The 23,764-nt window shown below is 41.1% G+C and overlaps 2 protein-coding genes across 3 annotated transcripts in view; both read right to left on the bottom strand.

Annotated features, from left to right (window-relative positions):
- Positions 1-8,389: 8,389 nt before the first annotated feature.
- SOD2 (superoxide dismutase 2) lies at positions 8,390-15,157 on the bottom strand. Its single transcript, XM_075088026.1, has 5 exons — positions 15,018-15,157; positions 13,651-13,853; positions 12,241-12,357; positions 10,295-10,474; positions 8,390-8,920 (listed from the first exon to the last, which is right to left on the bottom strand). The coding sequence occupies exons 1-5, from the start codon at positions 15,044-15,046 to the stop codon at positions 8,775-8,777; spliced, it is 675 nt and encodes a 224-aa protein (XP_074944127.1). The 5' UTR covers positions 15,047-15,157; the 3' UTR covers positions 8,390-8,774.
- A 3,093-nt stretch (positions 15,158-18,250) lies between these two features.
- The window catches only part of WTAP (WT1 associated protein), a 28,330-nt gene continuing 22,816 nt past the window's right edge, over positions 18,251-23,764 (bottom strand). For both annotated transcript variants that reach the window (XR_012659692.1, XM_075088028.1), the window contains 2 exons: positions 21,379-21,533; positions 18,251-19,475 (listed from right to left, as the gene is read on the bottom strand). Coding sequence is in view for 1 of the 2 variants with exons in the window: in XM_075088028.1 (XP_074944129.1) it covers positions 18,892-19,475; positions 21,379-21,533 (739 nt within the window). In the remaining variant the exon portion in view is untranslated. The remainder of the gene's footprint in view (positions 19,476-21,378; positions 21,534-23,764) is intronic.

The following is a 23,764-nucleotide window of genomic DNA, read 5'->3' on the forward strand; positions in this document are numbered from 1 at the left end:
CAGATTCTCAGCTGGCCACGGGCAGCTTTCCTCTTTTCTACCCACGCAAAACTGCCCTACAGCGAGCTCTTTGGGATTTGCAGTAACAAATACAGCAGGACTATTGTACTGTTGTGACACACCAGCTGCTGATGGAAAGGGCTCAGGCAAAGGAAAGGGGGCTTTGATGGGATAGTCCTACATCCCAACATGAGCTAGCTCCTTGGATACTTCTCTGAGACCACAGAAATGCACTTCTTTCTAACGAAGCTGACATCAGAGCTCACCAGAGAGAAATCTGGGCATGTCAGCCCAGAAATCAGTAGATGCAGATGCTACTTTCAAGGACCAATTTCAGGGCTGAACCCTCATCACCAGCCCACACCTGTATCCGTCCCACAGTGTCTATGCCAGACAGCCACAGCTGGAATGAAAAAATTTAGTTCCATCTAATATCCTGCACTTTCTCCTATATAAAACACAGGTTTGACACTCACACAGACAATGTCCAGTGCATAGTCCCACACCAGCTGGAAAGATTGCATTCAGGATAGCAATGAACATCAGCAGATGGACAACAACCACCACATAACTGCTACAACTTATGTTTAAGATAAAATAAAATCCAGGAACGACTCCAATTCCCAGCTAGATAATACAGAAAAGCAACAGTCCTGGCTCTGAACTGCTTTTAACTGACCTGGATCTCATGAAGGCAAGGGAAAAACTCCCATTGGAGCTTTTGACTCTCAGACAGACTAATTCCAGTTTATTGTTCCCATTTCATTCAGTTATGCAAAAAAGCATCAAGCCCTACACTTAGCTCTCAGAAATAATATTTCTTCATCCCAAAAAAATCCAGGTGAGAGTTTCAGTTTTGTGATCCGTATTCTTTCATAAGAAAAATAAATAAGCAGAAATACATGAGCATTTCTTCCCTGCAAAATTCAGCACAGCTTATTCAAATTAAACCCAAGGTCTTTTGAAAAGGCTTGAAACCTTACATAGAGGTGGGGGAGCCCAGATGGAAGAAAAGGGTAAACAGATTCTGACACAAATTTCTCTCAGCATCTTGTGAACCCAAACACTCAGAGGACCCAAGAGCTGAGCTCTTCTCTGCCAGAGGGGCAGGCTGGCCAGGCTGCTGTGCGTCTTTTTTGGGGGGGAGAAGCAGAAGGCGGTCTGATGATGTGTCCTTTGAAAGTCTGCATCTCCCCTCCTCCCTACAGTCTCCTACTCAACACAACTCTCCTTGAGGGCTAAGGGTGGCTGGAAACAGCCCAGGGAAGCATTGTCAAAGACAGATATACAGATATATAGATACACAGAGAGACAAAGAGGGAGAGCTTTCTGAAACACTACCTCAAAGCTCAAAATTCTTTGTTTGAAACCGCTCTGTCCCAATGACCTCTGGAAAAGCCTGAGGCTGCCCCCACAGACAAGAACATCAGACTTCTCCTGCAGCTGTAGGGCCTGGGGACCTTCTGGATTCTTGGAAATACTGACTAGTTTTCAATTCTGGCCAGTTTTGACCACAGCTGGATTTCAAAATGCCTGCAAATCAGGAAGCCCAAGGGTATCTTTTACCTACCTCAGGTCCTAATTTCTAGAGGCATAAAAGAGGTTGCAATATTACCCATTCCTGTCAAGGCCAAATGCTGAAAGTATTTGAGTCAGCCTGTCTCAGAATCATGGTGTTACTTTCAAATCATGACAATTATATTAACACATGTTCGTTCTCCTTACCTCCTCGTTTGCAGACCTCTGATGTTCCAGTGATAATCTTTGAAATAACAGTGTGAAAACATCTAACCTTCTCTTAGAAAAAAAGAAAAAAAAGAGGAAAAATGAAAATTCCTGTGCAGTAGTCTTCTGATAACTGCCTGTATCACAAAACTCATTGACAAAAATAGCTGAATTACTATGCTACTTGTTTCTAGATCTGACTTCCTACAGATATGGCTCTTTTGCCAGTTGCATAGAGGATAAGCCCCTAAGATGCAAGTGTTATGGAGCAGCCAGAGGGAAGGAAGCCAGCTACAAGGAACTAAAGCACTGCAGAGCTCACTCTGAAGGAGGCGGCCCTCAATACGGACCTCAGGAGAAGTAGGGAGAAGCCAGGGAAGTAGAGACTCAGTTCCTCCCCAGAAAAAAAGGTGGCAAAACCAAGAAAGGACTAGGTAATTGTAGTCCAACTGAAGGCAGACCTGGACTTTTCCAAGTTTTTACCTTCCCTAGCAGGGCAAAACTCCCCCAGAGGAAGTCAGGTTCTGTAAGTCCCCAACCTGTCTGCAAATACTCAGTGCTGTAACCAGCAACTTGTGCATATTTCCCCAGAGTTTTGGAGAAATGAAAACCTCCAGAAAACTGTCATTTCTTCTCCAACTTTCTGTGCAACAGGAGCCCACAACTATGGGACTGCCAGTCATTTCACATAGCCCGAATGCTAAGACTTCCCAAGTGCCGCACTGTAGGGAGTTCTCTGCATTCCGGGGATTTGCCATCAACCCAGAGGGATACTAAAGACACCGCAGCGGGACACACGCCTGTCAGAGAGCTGCTTCAGCGGTGTCACAAGGCTATGTGGGACCACCACCAGCTGTGGCAGGTCCAGGCAGCAGGTTTCCTGACTTGCCTCTGTGGTGATTTGTCCATCCATCTCTTCAGGTGAGAAGATCCAGTGAAAAGCTGGAGTCCACTGGAGCAGCAACAGCCCTGGGAGGCAGCACAACTGTTAACGGTAAAGCTCCATGCCTCAAGTAGCCAGCTGCGTACTCTCTGCAGTCTTGGCTTAATTATAGCAATGTAACAGACTGTCCCCTTCAGTTAAATCTCTGGTCTCTGGGCTTGAAAGACCATTCAGAACGTCACGGACATTGTATGTCCCTACACGGACATACTTAGAGCCTGCTGAGGCAGCCAGGTGGGGATCCTAGAAGCATCTTCATTCTAATTAGGAGTACTTCCTCTAGCCTCTGCTTGCCTGGCTTTAGTTATAGCAAGACCTATTATTTGGCTGGATGTATTAAAATAAATTGTCTCCTCTACAGCAGCATTGCCTCCTCCCCACACCCTGTCAGGCAGCTTCAGTGGCAGGGGTGTCTCTGATTGTTTATAAAGTGGAAGCAACAGCACAAACAGTTCCGCTCCTGTGCAGTGAGAGCACGAAAACGGCTTCATAACCCGCCTCTCGGAAATTCAACTCCACAGCTCTCCCGACAACAGAGTAAAGCAGATTCACACCCCCACCTAGTGGGCGAGGCGCAGCCCTGGCTCTCCGGGGCCGGAGCGGCTTCAGCTCTGCAGTCAGGCCTAGCGCGCACCCCCGGGCAGCTCTGCTTTTTGAAGCAAAGGGGTAAAAACAGCTATGAAGAAATCGAAGGGCATTACTTTTAATCATTAAGCAGAAAGCACTTTAAGGAAAAGGCACGTTAAGCCTACTAAGTTACCAGTATTTTATCTAGACACGACTGCAAACACAACTCTCTTGCTTTATACCAGTGCAATGATTAACTTCTGCAAGGTCAGTGCGATAGGCATGTAAAATGTTAGCAGAATGGCATAGCAGCATTTTAAACCTGTTTTGCTACACTGGAGAGAACTAAATGCTTGAAACAAAAGACAAGTAAGTCATCTGTAAATAAAGAGGTTTGCATATTTCTGTGAGAGCCTACCAGCTCACAAGCCGAGTCACTGGCAGTATTCTCTGGAGACAGTTTGGGGTTTCCTCCTATTTTTTTTTTTTTAAGTACCTGCTCTAGATAAAGGTGAAACAAATAATTGTAAGGTGGAAAGTAGAAGATGGAGGAAAAAAGCCTTTTTTACCTATTTCCACTTCTGACCGCTCAGAAAAGACACCTCCAGACTCCCACCTCAGTTTCAAGAGCAGGGTGGAGGCGCCACCCTCCGGGCTCGCTGGGGCCGGCCACCCCATCAGCCCCACGACCCGCCACGGGGGACCGCAGGAGGCCCGCAGGAGCTCCGTTTGGCTGGCCTTCAACTACTTTCATCTTTTCTAGTACAGAATGAGACACACATGCTTTGCAACTCATATTAGCCTTCAAGCGTCTTCTGCAGGTCAGCAAGAAATCACAAACGTGCACTTGCGTTTCGCAGCAGCGTATTGCCCTTTGACACCTGATTGCATCTGTTTCCGAAGAGAAGTTCGGCCACTGAAATCTGTTTGTAGTCTGCAAACCAAAGTCTCTGCGTACAGCAGCTTTGCCACCCATAAGTATTTCTTACGGGATTCACCCTGACACGCTTTGATCTTCCAACTCATCATTCCCATGAGCATTTGGGTTAGGTACTGCACTTTCTTCCCCTCCTGAAAATAACTCCAAGTTCTTGATTCAACATATTGTAGCCTACGCACAGATTAACTGCGTATACATACATGACATCTTCATAAGCAACACAGTTAAGCAAGCACTGACAAAAGCTAGGCTCAGGGGGACCGTCAGGATGCAACTCTTCTGCTACTCTTCTGTTCGGCCCAGGTCAAAGACCAACTCAGCTAGCATGGAAGTCAGAAAACTCATTGTTCCTGTCATGCAGATCAAGACCGCAAGTAATTTCACGCTCATTGATGAGAGATACCCTGCACAGTCCAGGTTGGAGACAACCTCACACATGCAGCTACTGTTTTTGCTGTTAGGGTCAGGAAGCTGTAGGTAGCATAAACTGTGTTAGTGGTTTAGTTTTTGAGTAACATGTCTAACGACTTGTCCGTTCAGACAGGGCACATGGGATCAGCGGTAATCATCTACCTTCCAGTTTCTCAGTTCTTGTAGGGAGAGACACACCTGCCCACCTCCACAGCGACCTTTGTACCGCAAACGCTAGCTCTGGAGAGCAACGGCAGTTCCGAGTTTACCGTCTAACATAAATTAGTAAGAGGTTTATGCACTTTCACTGCCAGTTGACAGCTTTGCTAGCAGACTTGCTAAATTACAGGCACAAGCTTCAGTTCCCAGTGTCACAAGAACCACTAGGACTTCTTCCAGATTTCACAGAAGTTTGGAGTTAAGACACTTTAACCAAGCCCTCCTTCAGACAAACCACACAACCAACCTTTGCTTGTCCTTTATAATTATACACCAGAACAAGCATTAAATCATTTTCATTGCTTCACTGTTCCTACTATTTGCCTTCAACATTCAGTAAATTTTCATCTTCCTATTCTTCAAACATTCCTGTCTGTATACAGCTTTGGACTTCCTATGTTCAGACTTAAAGGCAGGATACGAGGCACCAGGACAAGTTCACCAGCTGACTGTATGCAGGAGATGAGTGGAGCTTCTTCACCAGGTACACAGCAGAAACTGAGCCTTACCAGCATTGCTGGATCTTGCACTACTGCCTGTAAAGACTCAGCACGAATCAGTCCTTCCCGAAGAGCTCTCCATGGCTTACCACCTCAGCACCTTACTCAGGCCTTCTCCATAGCTTAAGCACTCCCTTCCAGAGCACCACTGCATAGGCACATTTACCTCTCTGTTAAGAGCGTGCAGTACCGAGAAGATGCCCAACACATGTGCTATGGCCCTCACCAGCACAGCCCTGCCTCAGCATTCACTCATTGAGGAGGAGCACTACATGAGGGTCTTTTGATCCCTGCTACATGGTATTTCACCATAACATATAGTCTGGAATAAGGAAAGAAAAAAGTACTCCACTGTTTCCTTCATCTTCAGGCAGACTCAGTGGTAAACACAACATGCCTCCTCTGTACTTTGAAGGTACTGCCTGGAAGTAAGCAGCAAATAATTCTCTTCATACCTGAAGTGCCTGGTCCTCCTCTAAAAAAATGCCACTTCTTCATCCCTACTCAATCCACCTTACTTGCAGGACTTCAGTAAGCTGAAGTCTGACAACTAAAACCTTAGTACTGGCCTCTCTTAATCCAGGCACTAACCCAACTTGCTTAAATTAAGCTTTATACCCCACTGCTTGGTATAATCAAAGTTCATTCTTCATTAATCTGGGAGATTCCTACTGTGACACCACTCATACAGCATATAGCAACCACAGAAGTGACGACACAGAGTATTATATAGCAATTCACAGCATACCATTCAGTTCATTGGCTGTTTTCACCCAAAATCAAATCCCCTTGAGGCACGCATGGGACTTCTCCATCCTGCCGCATCACCCACGAAGTGCACACAGGTCCTTGAGCAAACACCGATGGGTTTGCCTTTGCCTGAGGCAGGAATAACCCAGACTTTTTTCCCCAGCATATTTTTTATGTGCACTACAGGGACTCTACCCCCTTCCACAGTGCGTAAGTGTTCTGACTGGGCAGGGCCAGCTCGCTTGGCAGATCCCCTCGTGTTGACTAACCAGGTGGCTTTTGCTAAGTCTGCATCCCGATGCTTAAATGTCCCACCCCCCATTGCTCTTACCGTAGTCTTCAACAGTCCGTTTTATCATTCGATTTTCCCAGAGGCTGGTGCATGATAGGGATGTGATACACCCACTCAACGCTGCGCTCTCTGGCCCAGGTGCCTGTGAGGTTGTTTTGGAAATGAGTCCCTGTTGCCAGACAATTCCTTCTGGGGTGCACCCGGCAGAGCATGGGAAGCTGGGAAAGTCCTTGACTAGTGTAAGCACTACTTAGCCACAACAAAAACATCAGTGTATTATCAACATTATTCTCATACTAAATACAAAACACAGCATTATGCACCAGCTACAGTGAAGAAAATTAACTCTATCCCAGCCAATACCACGACAGCTAGCTACACGATTTGCAAGTTATGATAAACTGTTCCTTTCTCCAATGATTATCAACAACATCAATCAACACTGTAACTAATATTAAGTCCTTAAAAGTATTTGCCTCCACAGCCTTGCAACAGAAATACTGTGGCCTACGTGATGCATTTTGCATTACTTTAAGCATTCTGAAGTGCTTAGAAGGAAACACACGAGGCTGGGAACGCTGTTAGGAAGATGAGTTTCAAAATAAACTGATCACCCCTGTAATTAACTGCAGTAAAGATTTAGTTTTGAATTGCCACCTAGAAAGTGTACTTCTTCCTGCCAGAAGCTTCCGTCCGGGAAAAGCCTATTTGATGCTAGCATTTACTCATGGAGGCCCAGGCTTCCTCTCCAAGGAGAAAGCCTGAGCATAGCTTGTGACAGACTCTGTTCACCAGCCCTCCAGACTTAGAGTCTGCAGACTGAAAGAATATCGACCCTTCAAGGAGACTTTTCTCTTTTTATAAAAAAATTCAAATCAAAAGCTGCCAGACTGATAACCAATAGACTTACTTTTCTTCATCACTGCTCTCACACCCTCAGAGGCAAACCAAGGATGTTTGGGATGATGAGCTAAATTTTAAACAAGATTATGAAGCAACCCAGACTTAAGCAGAAGCTCAAGCTGCATACCTGAGATGAGAACTAGGCCCAGACAGAAAATATCCCACAGCAGGAAAAAAAAACCCACCACAACAAAACCCACATTTACATGTGAAATAAGCCATGTTTGCATAACTCACTTCCATTTGCCACAGAGATATCCCACCCATCGCAGCCCTGGTTAGCGACTAAAGGCTGTTCCTATGGCGATGGTAGTTTCTCTCCCTGCATCTGCTAATGATGAAAGGCATTTCTTTCTATAAACACTTCTCCCCTTAACCTTACTTGATACTTCAAAATAGCAGCCTAGCAGTATGGTAATATAAGCCTACTCCTTGTTTCCCTGAGAATCCATCCTAAACTTAAAGGAGCATACTAAGAAAGCTCAAAGAAAACTTATGTGCAAGGTCCCGTGTATGTCTAGTAGCACCCACTCTGAAATACTTGCAACAGAACAAGCAAAAAACCCAAACCACACCAACAATTTCTTGTATTTTTCAAGAACTTTGGGGCATGCTCCTTTACACGACAGTAGTTCACTCCCATTTCATTTCCCATTCATAATGCTTATCAAGCATTAACTTTAGTTTGTTAAAACTGCTTCCAGAACGCAGCTACGCAGAGACAATTTATATTTGATATATGGAGATAATTGGTGTCTTAAGTTACAGGACATTCTAGGATATACCTGAACAGCTAGCATGGAATGAGTATCACATGCTGTCATTCAGTTACTATATGAACAATTTAGCCTGACCCAGTACTGCAATCTCTTGCCCAAGGTAACACTTCAAAAGCTACTGCATCAGTGAAATACATGAAGATCTCAGGTAAGAGATCCAAGAAAAGGTAGGGATTACTGAAGACAGTCAAGCCAGGCAGGCACGGCCACACCTACTTCCCCTTTCATTTACCTTTTTGATCTGTAGGAAAGCTCCATACCCTGTAATACAACAAATTACAAAAGGTGTTCCTCTTCTCCAACCATTTTCAAATCAAGTAACTAACTGGACCAGTTGTTACTAAAAATGAGTCTCCTATAGAGAGTTATAGAAGATTCTTTTCTGAGTTTTATTTGTTTATAGCAACATGAAGTACATGTTTCCACTTAGGAATTTTAGTGCAACAAGGAAATCCATTACCTCAATAAGCCTCAGCAAGGTGATCTATCTTTCCATATGCAACGGAAAAGATTATTTGAAGTGTCTCCATTTATTGCACAACAGTTTAAAGCTTAAAAAATCTAAAGATGTAGCTCTCACAGAATTAAAGAAGCAGACACTTTGCTTGATTATGAAATGCTTTTGTTGGATGAGCTAAGTGTTTTCTGCAGTACAGCAATTCATTTGTAAGCCACCGGCACTACTACAAGAGCGGTATCGGCGTAGAAGTGGTGACATTTTAGCAGTCTGTGCAAGAATTCCACTCTACTTTTTGCAAGTTGCATATCTTGAAGATACATTCTCCCAGTTGATCACATTCCAGATGGCTTTCAAATAATCAGGTCGAACATTTTTATACTGAAGGTAATAAGCATGTTCCCATACATCGATTCCTAGCAAAGGAATGAGACCTGTAAAAAATAATGTATCAATAAATTTTTTAAATCTGTGAAAACACGCTTTACATGTAAAGCCTTATATTGCGTTCTGAAGTTGTACCCAATTTCTGAGTCTTAACGTGGAGGAAGACAAAAGAGCTCTCCAGCACACAGGCGCTTACTGCAACATTTCACAGAATCGTTTGCTCTCCACACACAGACATATTGCATAAACCAAAAGAGCTGATTAAGATAAACACCTCCAAATACACCAGAACTGCCCTGAAGACATAACTGAAACAAGATAAAGTCATTTTTGAAAGGTTTACATCTTTTTCACACTTATGCAAGTTTTTTAATGAAAAGTTACACCAGGAAGGAATCTCTTGCCATGCCAGTTTGCCTCCAATATTTTAATCGCATGTTATTAATTGTCTAATTACTTTCCTTGCTTTTGTGCTACAATATCCTTCCCACTGAATTTTCAATGGGGAGGGTTTTTATTGGGGGGTGGGGTGGGTCTGAAATTTACCCACATTGTACTGTATGCCCCTATAATAAAATTCTTTTTTTTTTTCTCCTACTGATAAACAATACATGGACTGCTAGCAATACATGAAATTCCTTGCCATTCTTCATTAATTCTGTAGAACGTGTTTTAAAGATATCTGCAATAGGATTTGGACAAACAGCCACTGTGGGCAGGATTCGCATTGGCCATGAGCTCCTCCCTCTGTCGAGGGTGTCCAGCCTGCCATCATCACTGCCATATCACCCTAAGCATGTAAAAATGTCTTCAAAAGTGATCATGGCCAGTATTATGCTACTTGCCTAGCTTACAGCTTTATTTATCCCTAACCAAGGCTTATTTAATTGACACTCACTGCTCTTTGCCATTATTAAGGAAGCAGATTATAAGCCTTCCATTTTACACCCAGCCTACATAGTAACAAGAGTGACTCTACAACCTCCCCCGCTCCTGTTGTCTGGCCTACACTAATGGTTCTGTGAATAGCCCCTCTGCCAGAGAAAAGAATCTAAAGGAAAGAAGCTTAATCTTCCTTAATACAGACAAGCTACTCCAGTTACATAAAACAATCCAAAGGAGCCTAAGCTAAAACTATTGTCTAAGAGAGAGCACTTTCACAACACGCCCCATTTATTTCCCCTTTGACTAGACAGACTTTAAACCTTACTGCTCTTCACAGTTTTTAAGTCATGCTTTACAAATGCTGTTTTAAAAACAGCAAATGTTTTTCAGTTCTGCTAGTAGTGATGTTCTGTTTTCCAGCCTATTTATTCAGCAATTTCTTCTCAGCATTTGTCCAAAAACCACTTCTCATATCTCATACACTCGCCTATGAAATCCACAAACACAGAAGCAGAGGGGAAGGAGAGAAACCTGACCTGTTGTTCCTTGCAAAGGGTCTTGATTTGCACAAGCTGCTATTTGTAGGCGCCCCTGCTCTTTGTTATAGCCAAGCCACCCCCAGCCTGATCCTTGAACACCGACTGATACAGCTGTCAGCTTCTCCTTGAAGTTTGCGAAGGAACCAAAGTCACGCTTGATGGCTTCCATCAATTCTCCTTTAAAAAAAAGGCATTGAACATCAGGTAGTTAACATCTTTCAATTTCCAGACATCACCTGGAAACAGAAGGAAGGAGGAGCAGAGGCATTTGGGCTCTGTGAGAGAAAGTGTCTAGGCATTAATTATTAATTAACAGTTCATTAATTAACAGTTATTATTAATTAATTAATCATTAATTAACAGTTATGACCCAACCTGCTTAAGAGGGCAAGCAGACTGGAAAAAAATCAGTGCAGTAGTCAAACACGCTGTCCTCAAAGACACAGTCAGAGTGGTATCAACAGGACACTCAGGTGTTTGCAGTCTTGTCAAAAAGGGAAGAGATCACCACAGGGGAGGACTAGGAAAGAAGGTAAAGGGCTAGTTTGCATACCTAAAAAGGCAACACGAAGTGGCTGTGATTTCCCTGTCTTAATACAAAGAAATATTTGGGCATCTTTGATATCAGTATAATGAACCTACACATAGTAAGAGGTATTTAACCACTTCCCTCAGATTTTAGATTTATATCTGCTTCTACAGTTAAGTATTCTATTTGATATGGACAAGCAGGCTCTGTGATTAGATCCCTTCTTTATTATACAGCTAAACTAACCTGTGCTGGGGAACAGAAAGTAAAATTGTTTAGTTTGACAGTGCACTGTCAAACTACTTCCTTTCCTCTACACCCTAGCACACTTGTGGTTTTCAGACATTTTTCGCTCAAAACCTGAAGGTATCTACGCTCCTTTAATTAGCACGTGTAATAATACTTCATACAGTGCAACGCTAGAAAATTCTTCATTCTTCACTCTTTCCACTTTCAGACAGATGGTCTTGAAAATCTCTTGGTGATAGCTGCAAATGCATCTTAAGACAGGCTTTAGCAGGCTTCCTACAAAAGCCTTGAACCATTCGGTTGAAACAAAGATGACATTTTTGGCTTACTGACTTTCACAGAAACTTCACAGAAACTGGGAGACAAAAATCAAGACTTTAAAACACCTTTTCTGAGAGTGTCATCTAAAAACAAGCTCTATCAGAAATGGACTGACATCAGAACTAATTGTTGAAATTTCAGCTTTGAAGTTTCAAGACTTTATGCCGTAGTCTTAACCAGATCTTCAGAGCATCTTTGTACTTCCGTGGTAGAGTCTAAAGTCACAAGCAGATGTCACCTATGAATGCTGAACTGGAGTACAAAGCACCTGAAAGCCCACCAATCTACAGACAGGCATATAAACCTCATCCAAAAACCCTCAACCTTATCAAAACAGTTTTTGTGAGATCTACTTAATTGCAGGTCAGTTGTAGATAATCACTGTTCTATCCTTCCAAAGGGGATTTCTTTCTTTCTTTAGGCTTTAACTGCTACACTATCCCTATTTCAAACTGGAGCATAAATCCAGTCACTAGGTTGGGTGGTCTGCAGCATATTTCTTCCTCTTCTGTGAATCGAGGACTTATATGGGAACTTAATGAGCATAGCTCTGGAAAACTATTTTCTCATATGACAACAGAAAGGACAATATGCAGCAGTAGCCAAGTATTTTGCAGTGCACACAATCAGATTTAGAAATTAAAAACACTTAGAACAGGGCTAGCTTTTTATATTCTTTGCATCTGAAAAATCCTGAATTCCTCAGAACTGGGATAACTGTCACATAGACAGACAAACTAACTGAAAAATAAAGATCCTTTAGACTCTTCCAAAGACAGAAAAGATCATCAGTTCTACTGGTCAATTAAAACTGACACAATAAACCATCGTAACAAGCACTAACCTTTAGGCTCTCCTCCTCCATTAGGAGAAAGGTTTGTCCAGAAGATGGTGTGGTTGATATGACCCCCGCCATTGAACTTCAGTGCAGGCTGAAGTGACACTTGAGCTGTAACATCACCTAGGGATGCAGAAGATAAAAATACATAGATAAATAAAAACATCATCATCACCACACAAGTCACTAAGTTGCCACTAAGCCTCCATTCATCTCCAAAATCTTTCAAGTCTTACTAGTCTATAACATGTCTATGGAAATGATAAGGTTTGTTACTGTTACCCGTATTTTAGATAGTCACTGACATAAACTGCATTAAGGAATTCTTTATTTTTGCCTTCTTCTTATCCTACAATGATATGCAATCTGCCAGTATTGCACCTATCAGGCAACCAATATATGTAGACATATAAGATCTGCTGCCATTCTACAGCACAGTAAAGTGACTAAAGAGCCAAAACATTCTAAGGACCCAGCACTTGTAAATTGCTCACTATTACCGCTACAAGACAAGAATATTGTTCACCCATTAGCTCACTGATTTGAAAACCAAGAATTTTTAAACTTCTTAAACAATTTACAGGACAAAGAGTTTGTGCTTCAGAGAATGCTGATGAGTACAGTAAGCATGTACATGAACAAAGTGTTCTTCTCCCTCCTATTTTTTGGTTTGGTCTAGTTTTTTGGAATGAGGTACTTGCTGGAAAAGACAGCTACCCAGATCATTTTACTCTGCATTACAGAACACTGCATCTGAAATCAAGATCAGACAGCCCTGTACTTCCTCGCCTCAAAATGTCATATTCCTTAGAGAATTCACTGGTGCCTTGTGCCTCTAAATGGTGTTGTACCACTTCAACACAAATGTTTTGAATGTTATTATGGCTTACATGCACTTGGGTGTCATATACATCAACTGCGTATTTGTCTTACCTCTATCTGGAGGCAACTAAGATTGTTTCATAAGAGTCAGCAGAGTATCTGATGTGAAAACAATGAAGGTGCACAAATTTTACATTTGTTACTGAACTTTCATTACAAAGTATTTATTTAGTAAAATGACTGCAATTTCCTGTTGACTCAGTCTTTGGTTCAAGTTACTAATGTAAATATGGACTAAATCCACAACAATCAATAAGTTTTCTTCTTGTTTTACAGTACTACAAGAAAACAGAACTCATGCTTTTTAGTTATACCTAATTTCCAATTATCAGCACCACTGAAGCTTAAAATTAAAACTTGTTCCTAATAGCATTTCACCTTATTAAAAAAAAAAAAAAAAGCTTGAATTAGTTAATCCATAACTTTTAAAAGAAGCTATTTCCTCTGGAAAGAAGGACTTCCCATATTTTTTCTCCTATATCATCTATGTCAACTATACCAACCATCTCATCTGTTGACTGTAGGTATACAAACCTTTTGCCAGTGCCTCTTTGTATTTCTCCTCTGCAACATTGAGGTTGTTCACGTAGGTGGCATGATGCTTGCTGTGGTGCAGCTGCATAATCTCTGCATTAATATGAGGTTCCAGAGCGCCATAGTCATATGGCAAGTCAGGAAGAGTGTGCTTTTGCCTAGAGACCAAGCATCCCAATGGTGCTATCAACTTGGCACTGCTTCTAAAAGAGAAAAAACAGAAGCAAGTAGTTTTATTCAGTATTTAAGCTTTACCAGTGAAACCACAACCGTTATGATCAACCACTGTAAGTATATGGGGTGATATCTTAGCTAAAGAAGTCAAATTTCCATTTTTCTAGAGTTCAAAGCACACACATTCTGTGGCTTCATTGCAGAGGTGAACGCACATGAAGATCATAGATCTAGGGCTTCACAATGTAAAGCTGCCGCTTCTCAAATCAAGACCCCCATGCCACTGCAGAGTCGCATGGTCTCCCACACATGCAGGCAAGGCAAAGGTGGGGAGAGGAAGGGAAAGGCAGCAGTAACATGCTAACATTCAAAGCTTCACCTCATTTTTATTGATTAAAAACAGAAGCCAAGATCCCTCTAGTGTTTCCTGCCTTCACTATGCAAAACGTCCCTGCACTGAAAAAGGCTGAAAAATCCACAGAGTCACTGAGTTCCCAGGAGTGAACCTCTTTAGCATTAATGCCTCCTGTGCCAACACACGCGCTTCACTGTCCCTATGGCGGGTACTGGAAAAACCACATGCTGGCGTGAAGACACGACAGCCGTGATGTCCATCCAGCACAGAAAACCGTGCAAGCGCTAGCTACCCTCCCCCATTTTAACACCTTGCACTTGTCATAAGGCATGACAACGACCGTGATAAAAGGAGAACTGCTGGGCTGGGAGGAAGGTCAACTCCTAAGGCGCTTTTATATTTTGCTGGTGACCTTGGCATAAACCAGAGACAAACCAACAGCAAAACCCTCGGAGCCCTGAAGAGAGGCCAAACGCGGCGACCCTGCCTAGCAGAAACAAGAAGGTCTGGCAGCACCAGGTCAAGCAACGAGAGCCCCTCGGCGGAGGGCAAGGGCAGACAGAACCTGGGAGGGTGAAAGGACAACGACCAGCAGCCCCCCAGCCCGCACCGCTGCTCAGGCCGGCACCGAGCCCTGCGGAGCAGCCGGCGGCAGCGCGACCTGACTCCTCCCGAAATGGCGGGGAGCTGCTGAGAGCCAAGGAGGGAGCGACCCCGCCGCCTCCTCCTCCTCCTCCCCCCCCATCGCTCGGCCGCGGGAGGGCGAGGGCGGCCCGGCCACCGCCTCACGCTGCGCGGCTCTAGCCACCATTACGGTCCCCCACGGCGCGGCTCTCACCTGCCCGCCGAGGCGAGGCGGCACAACATGGCGGCTATCTCGCAGCCCGGCGCTACACCGGCGGCGTAACGGCGTCTCCGCCAGCCCTCGGCGCCTCCGCCAGCCCTCGGCGCCTCCCCTCCCCGCCCCAGCTGGGCGGCACCGAGGGCGGGCAAGCTGCGGGGGTGAGCTTCGCTCCCATGTAAGGGCCTTGCCCTCCTCAGCTGCTGAGGAGAAGGACGACTAGAGGAACGTCTACCAATCGGCAAATTGCCTGCCAGCAGCTTTTTGCCTGTTGTACGGCGGTTGGGTACCAGAGAGGATGCAGCGGCGCAAGGCAGCCGTGGTTAAGCTCTGAAAACCTGCCTGGCAAACAAACGTTTCTGTCAGTTTACTGGCAGGACGAGCAGCACTTAAAAATACCTCCTCAGTTATTTTGTGTACAACTTACGGTTTTTTGCTTCATTTCTGTTCTTTTCCTTATTTTTGTGCACATCTTGCTTCCCAACATCCGTTTTCCTCCTGGTAGCAATTCAGTGGCCTTCAGCACTGATGGAAATCCTTCATTCGGGTACCTTAACCCCATAGCTAAAAACAACTAGTACAGTTAGCGCAAATGAGTTCAAAGACCCATTAAAAATTAGGTCTCCAGAAAGGTCAGTGAGAACTCCTCCCTTCAGAGTTTGGAGGCATTCAGCAGACACGACAAACATGAAGTAAAATTTGGATTGTATAGAAATCTGCTACCACAAAACCCTCAGGCTTTCAGGTTTTGTCTTTTTAAACCTGTGTATTTTAAGATCTTACAGAACCCACATTTATTAGACTATAAAACCACAAGTTACAAAAATTCGGCAGGGGTTAGGTCTGAGCAACCTTCTTGAAAATTGCCAGAAAATACACCTGAGACACCCACACAGGGCAATCCCAGCCTACCATGAGGCACAGTACAGTGGTGTGTGCCCATCCCCCCGCTTCTTGAAGGACCCTAGAAAACCACGTTAATTTACTTTCACCTGTCAGCCAGCAGTACTCTCCAGAAACCTGAGTGGTGAAAATAACTGCTTTATCAATAGATAGGATAAAAGGGCAATTGTCTAGAATCAGCACAAGGTTTAGAAACAATGTTTTTCCCCTGAATGCTGAAAATCTGTACAGCAATATTTAGGCAGTACCTAATTTTAAAGAGGAATAGGTTGCATTTATTGGGGATCAATAAAATGTTATATTTTGTTAAAATGAACCAACTACGTTCAGGATTATTAAATGCCATAATATAAGCGTTGACAGCCAGGCAAGAAAATTAGTATTACTGGGTTTAGCATTTATCTACGTATTATACAGCAATTCACTAATGCTTTGCAGTATGTGTTCCAAGAAAGCAAGTCAATTATATGATGCGTTTTGTTATTAACTGGTGCAGTTGCTGAGTTGCCTTCATTCTGAAATATCAAACACCCCAGCCTGCTTATTTAGAAGATACCCTCTAAGCAGAGAAAGACCTTGCCTTACAATTGTTACTTCAACAAGTTAAGCTGACTTCTAGTCTGAGGGTGTAATTTGTATTTATAATTTTTAGCTCTTTAGCTATTTTTTTACTGTTTAAAAACTAATACCACACACTCTTGAGGAAGTTAAAAATCATCTTTATATGAGGTTTGAGACATCAATGTGCTATAGTAACTGACAGATTTAAGTAGCAAGCTGTCACCGTCTGAAAGATGAATTTTTTTAAAATTTAGCACAATTAATAGCAATTACTGTAACTCCAAAGATATTTCACATTCTTCTAATTCCTGATGCTAGGTGAAACAATGTGTATCATTTTCTTGGCAGGAGTTGCTTTCATATTTCAGACTGAGATTTGAACCACAACCACAGATTTCCCCACAAGGCTTTTTACCATCGACGTTGTCAGATGAAGCTGTTATAATCTATTATCAGCATTTTAAGCTTCTTACAAATATTATATTCTACCATGCACAGGCTCCAGTATGCACATATACACGCACTACAGATAATGAAGCAATATGATATGAAGATCAAATATAGTATCCTCAGCAACTACAGATCTAGATCAGCATCAGCAATTTTTGTTAACTAGAAATTACTCTGGGTGCCAGATGCCGGTACTTTTTTATATACATATTTGTCACTTCCATTTCATGCATTCAAATTATAACTGCTATTTTTCAGGCAATGAGGGCTAAAGTAACAGTCAAAAAAACAATCAGGTATCACCAATGGAATTTACTCTTCCAGTGACAACTACTAACTGGTTTTAACACATTTAAGTGAACCCTATGAAATTAAAATAGCAGTAGTACATGGACTAGTACATCTCTAACACAGATGACTGCACCTAGTAGTATTTTAAATACATCCATTTTCTTGCTACTGCAGATGCCAATTCTCATATAATATGCCAGTTAAAAATGGCACCACAGAAACCCTCCTATAATCCAGGAATTTATCATAACTGTGTAAATTTCTTTCAAATTCAAGTGTGTCCTAGAACTTTGGAGAAATACTGCTTTCACACAAGAGTCTCACTGTTTCCACAGTGAATTACAAAGCTATAAGCTCTTTACTATTGTTTTAATGGCTACAGAGGAAAATTTTATTACCTATCTGGTAATTACAAGATTCACAGGTAGAAAAATGTTGAAACTGGACTTAAGTCTACACAAAAGTATACTGCTAAATACTGTGTAGCCAACGCTTTTTCATCTCCTTCCTTATGTGCTACCATCTCTAAACTAGTAGATGGAAAATCACCAGAAATTCAGGTTCTGAGAAATGTGTAACTGATTGCTACTGAACAATAGAAGTATTGCCTTTAATCAAGGGCTTTTTTTAAATCCTCTGCATCTGTTAAGTCAGTTCCCTCAGGTAGGCAATTAAAAAGCAACAGGAGTTATGTCTGGTTTAAGAGGCTAAATTACTAATGCCTTAAAGTTTTTTAGTTTGTGTATTTACATGTTGAATACTTTTTTTTTTTAATCTTTATAAAAGCCAGGTTCCAGCTCTAAGGTTTATTTTTATTAACCTTCTCTTTTTTTCCTTATGTGCTTGTAAGGACAAAACCTGTAGAATAAGCACTATCAGGCTGGCCTGAAATTCGTATGATAGTACACACCTGTAATTTCAGGTATTTGGCACAAGCTGTATCAGATATGATTGACACAGGAACGAAGTATGGTAAACACTGCATACAAATAAGCCATGTACGCCAATGCAGAACAATGAGGAAATTACATTATTAAAAGGTTTTATTTAGGTTTGGTCAGTACAGGTAAGATAATATTGGAGTCACAGAGCAATATGCATAAACAGGATACAACAGTTCTTAAAAACTGAGTAACTATGCACACAATTCATACACATTCGGTCACCTAAGGAGAAAAATCCACAGATGTATGGTGGGAAGAACTGTAATTAACACTGAAACTACTACAGGACTCCTTCAGCAAGTCCATCTTTTAGTGATAAAACTACTGTACTGGGCAAACTTGGCAGTCATAAACCCACAGCTACTATGACAAATCTTGAAGGTGGTGTAAGTATAACAGTATGAGTAAGAATGCCCTTACACAGCACAGGTTCTAGATATACACAGATTTGTACAGACATCATTTATGTTATACTTTATGGAAATAATTTCCATTTCAACTTCACATTAACTCATATAAAAATAACTTGAGCTACACAAACGTCCTTTTAGCAACATTCAACGTAATTAACTGTTAAAATTTCCAAAGTGGCAGAGGTATTGAAGCAAAAAGAAACCCACAAAAAGGCAAAATTGTGACAAGTATGCACTAATTTAAACGGCTTCTGGACAGTATCCTCTCCCAATTTAAATGACACTGTATAAAAATGCTGCAGAAAAATGTTACAAAACTGAACCCTGCACATTTACACTGGAGTCCAAACCATTCTGGACATGACGGGAACCCACAGTTCTGTTACCTTTCATGCTCACCGTTTTTTCCTCTTGAGGATCATGATTGGAGTCTGTGTCATTTGAGTGGTGAGTGAGAGAGTTTTCACTGCCAGTGGGAGAGTCTACACTTTCATACCCAGTACTGAGCTGGTTTATGTAGCTACCACCTCCTCTACCAGTTCTATCTTCAGAGTGGTTGGACAGCTTATTACCATTCCCTGGAGAAGCCGGGAAGTCATCCTCTGTGCCGCTACCCTCCCTATAAAATCCAGGCCCAGACGTCCGCTGATGGGAGGAACTACCATTGCTTGGTCCGTTTGCCAGGCGGCTGCAGTCTTTGCCCACAGCCTCTCCCTGGTCTGTAGGCTCAGAAGATGGAGTCCTGCTGGTACCTGGGTTGGAGGCCTGGGACTGCTGCTGCTGGTACTGCGCCAACTGCTGGCGAGTCTCCTTCAACTGCTGCTGAAGAACTAGAATGGTACTCTGCATACCCTCTACCTCCTCATCAAGCTGGATGATGAAGTCATTCAATTCTATATAAAGAAAACACATTTGTTGCAAATACTTAATAGCCCATATATAGCTTGAATCTCAAGACAAAAAAGTTAATATCCTGTAACTCAACATTTTGTGCTGAAATTTTTCAACATCCTATTTTTCAGCCATCAGGTATGAACTGGTTTTGATACTCTGCCTCTGAAGGAGGAGATGCTTAACTATCACTGACATAATTTTTTCTCATATATTCTGAGTAGCAGTATAAAACAATTTCTGGGCAAGAAAGGAAGGTATTTGGAAAACAGTTCAATTCCAGTAATTAATATTTTGCAAGTATATCCTCACATATCTACTTTTACTCAACTATAAAACCTTAGCAGAAACACTGTAAAAGTGACCGTGAGCCACATCTGTATATAATAGATCTGAATAATTACAAAAGTCTATTCAGTGACAGCACAAAAATATTTTAGTTGCATTTCAAGGTAATTTTGGCTCTTACTGTTCTTAATTCTTTAAATCCCACATAATGGGACACACAAAGAAAGACTTTCTTACCAGCAAAACTGTTAAGTAATAAAACACCCTGTGGAATTAGTTATGTAGCAAGAAAAATTGTTTTTACAGTTAGATTGCATTTTGGAGCAAAACAAATTTGACCTGAAAACAGTAAATGAACCACTAAATCCCTCAGTCTTCAAGTCAACTGCATCATTGACATGATAGAGCAGATAAAATGCAAACTGCTTATTACTGTAAAAATCCATTAAAGCGTTCTTGCTGCTATAGAAAATCATTACGAAAACTGCTACTGCAGGATTATTATAGTCTTTGTTCATATGGGGAAGAAGCAATAGGGGCTAAGAACACATCAGCTCTGAAAGCTTACTTTACTATGCTGCATTCAAGAGCAGACATCTTTTAAGAATGCTTGCTTCAATTATGAACTTGATAAATTTAGATCTAGTGCATTATCTAAATAGTAGTTAAGGAGCAAAAGGGTAACTATTCCAACAACATGTCCTTACAGAAAGAATAATTTACCTTAAGAATTCCAGTTATTATACATTATTTTATACTGCTATTTTCTCAAAAATATGATGGGGGGGGGGGGAATCTATCCTTACAAATACTGGAGATGCCAGACTTAAATAGCACCAAATCTAGTCTATGCTATCTTAGAGACTTCAGTTTTAAAACAAAAACTATCTGGGTTTATGTGTCTAAAAAGCTCATGTCCCAAGACTTATTGTAATAATCAGGTAACCTACTCCTACGTTTGCCTCTAACATTCAGTGATGCCAGGCAAAGCTCTTAACTGAAGATTTTTTTAAATTTGCATTTTCCCCTCCACTTAAATTGCACAAGAGGTCAGAGTTTATAGGTAATTTCAATTCAGGTTTACAGTGCTGTAAAATTTGGACTGTGAACGCAATAATGAGGTATTTTTGTTCATCTGAGTTACCTGAGCAAAAAAAAAAATCTATTTTTATTTTTTTAGGCATTGTTAAGAAGTTGTTTATTTTTAATGTAATTTCAAAATGAGTCAGAGTTAACAAGAAACATTCTGTTCTCAGTGCATGCTTAGCTTCATGCAACATTAACAGCTTTCATCATACCAATTCAAATATGTGCAGTCTAAACATTCCCTATTAAATAGCAAGGCCTACAGTACGACATCTGGCAATTTCAAATTCAAACACTGCATTACTGGAGCTGAAAATCCCACTAGTTCCCCGAAGTTAAGTTTGGGGGTTTTTTAAATATACAATTCTTTTTTCCAAATTAAGACTAACAGTCAAGACTTAAAATTTTCATATTTTACTCAATGTTGCTCTTTCATTCCGGCAAAGATTGTTTTACAGTATGCGTATCATCAGGAAATTAAACTAGCAGAAGTGCAAGGCAACTTCCATTTTCTTAAAAAAAACCCCTTACCATCCTGACTGCTTTTAAGTTCCTCACTATATTTCTTCTGTAAAGCCAACTCTGCCTCAAGCTGTGCAATACGTCCTTGGGACAGCTGCCTTCCAAGCTCTTGATTCTCCTGGATAAGCATTCGACACTTCGCCATTAACTTTTTGCCTGTTTGGCTGCAAAGGAAAGAGCCATCTATCACAAAATGAATACAAAACCTTCAGTAATCTTCCTCAATCACAGACAAAAAGGAGATGCAATTTCTGCATGTCACAATTCAAGGAACATTATGCCTCAACATAATTGTCATAGCAGAAAGTCTCCCTATAGTTACCACGTGCTGTTCCAATGCCCGTTGATCTTCTGCCGCTGTCCCGTAAAGTGGAAGGCAAGTTTTATTACTGCAAATATGAATAAGCATATTGTTCTTTTTTGATACCAACATCTGGATTATCAGTATGCACAATCTTGCATGTGCTAATTCTCAATGGATTTAAGTATTTGATTAAAGATGTGCCTTGTAATTCAAGAGATCAAGTACTACATTAAAATTACACATGTGAACTGAATTATAACCAAAAACCTTCTTTGTTTATTGTGCTGGTAAAATTTAATAATTAAATTTGGGCAAAGAAAAGAAAGTTCCTCGGGGCAAAATATTAAACCACGTTCATTTGTCACAGTGACATCCATTCTTCTTTAAGAAGCTTAGACGTTCTTTTGAATGCTGTCCAGGTACTTCTTTAAAAAATTAGATGTCTATTTTTCAACTCAGTTTATATATTTGACAGTAATGTACACAGTCTCTTTCATGATTTCTATGGTCAGCTTTTTCTAAACACATCTTGCATGGTGAGGAGAAAGTAAAATGTAGTTAAATTGGCAGGAGATTAATAATATACTCCTTCCTTAATTAACTTCCTTTACAATGACAGATTTCAGATCATGTATAATGATCATTAGGATGTCCAGTTTCTGAAAGAAATGGAAACAGGCAGGGAAAAAAAATATTTCAAATTGAGAAGATTTTCTTTACTAAATGTGTAACATCACACATCTTTAATCTTCACGATAAAAATTTCACTGTGAAGCATTATAGGAAGTAGTATGCAAATTGATATATAGGCAATACAGCTGACTCCACAGAAGAGAAGATTTGAAGTCCTTTAAGACTCTTGGTCTGCCAAAGTCAGGATAGCAACCACAAACAGTTCTCCTTTTAATAAGCTCAGCAACTTAATGAAACTGTCCTCTTTCCTACAGAGGCGTAAACTCTCACAAAAAAAACCCAACCCAAACTTGAACAGGTTTATTATGAATTCAATGGCAGGACTTGCATTACTTTTCAGGACCAAGGAGGTAATTTAATTTTTTTTTTGTTTGCTTTTAAACATGTGACAGAGATTGAAAGAAATTTTTAGGATTAAAATATGTAGAACAGGAAATTTCTGTTACAATTCACAGCCACAGTTCTCTCCTGCAACCAAAATACCCAAAGAATTTAAAATAATAATTTCCTTATCAACTACCTTTTTAGCATTCAAGCTTAGACAACTTTTAAGTTCTGCCAACTCTGCCCCATTTAACATTTTCCGACTGACTCTCCCAATCTTTCAGATGGGCTGCTCCAGAAGCAATCTGGCTCTGTAAAGTCCTGGAAGCCTGAAACTCTGCTAAAGGCAGCAACCCGTTTTCTTTCTTGATGTGATGTCCAATGCCAGGTCCTTGAAGTTTAAATTGTGCTGACCTAATACAGTCCAAGTCGCACACTTAAGATGCAAGTTTCCTTAGAGATGTTCATTCTGTGTAAAGCAGGACCACTTTGGAGATAACCAATGTGACACATCCCAAAAGTTATTAGGCAGACATGCAATGATTTTTAGCCATTTGCAAATTCCTGTTACTGCATTAATGATCACTACAGGTTGAAGAAGTTCACAGTGCTTAAGTCATTGAATGCTTTTCTCTTCACAAAACAACGTCAACTGTAGAATTGGCAAGTACCAGTTACCTTGTAATTTGGACAATTTTAGAATCCCATTAACTTCTTCATGTTAACTCCTGCCAAAATGTGAATTATTTATTACCTGTATAGAAATTTGCATAGCTACCTATAATGCTATGTCTTCCCATCAAAATATTTCCAGATGTTCTGAACTAGTAGGGCTCCAAGTAACCTCCCCTTGCAATTTACAAAAAAGACAACACATGCAAGAACATAAAAATCTAGTAACTCCTATCAGCTGTAAAACTAAGTTTGCATTGTTTTCACAAATCCTCTTAAACATACATGCAACAGAACCTGTAAGAATATAAGTGGTTAAATTTCAGAAGACTAGTGTTTGTTGTACTAGGCTTACTGCAAATGACATTTTTACTAATTTTTAATCCAGGGGTATATGCTATG

The sequence above is a fragment of the Phalacrocorax aristotelis genome, chromosome 3, assembly GCF_949628215.1.
Source record: "Phalacrocorax aristotelis chromosome 3, bGulAri2.1, whole genome shotgun sequence".
Taxonomy (NCBI): Eukaryota; Metazoa; Chordata; class Aves; order Suliformes; family Phalacrocoracidae; genus Phalacrocorax; species Phalacrocorax aristotelis.

Bases quoted from the DNA above. Each gene is read 5' to 3' on its own strand.
- SOD2 (XM_075088026.1), bottom strand. From the start codon at position 15,046: ATGTTGTGCCGCCTCGCCTCGGCGGGCAG. The intron at 10,475-12,240 runs GTTAGTGCTTGT...TTTTTTTTAAAG, and splicing joins TGGAGGAGGAGAGCCTAAAG to GAGAATTGATGGAAGCCATC. The intron at 8,921-10,294 runs GTCAGGTTTCTC...TATTTTTTACAG, and splicing joins CCCTTTGCAAGGAACAACAG to GTCTCATTCCTTTGCTAGGA.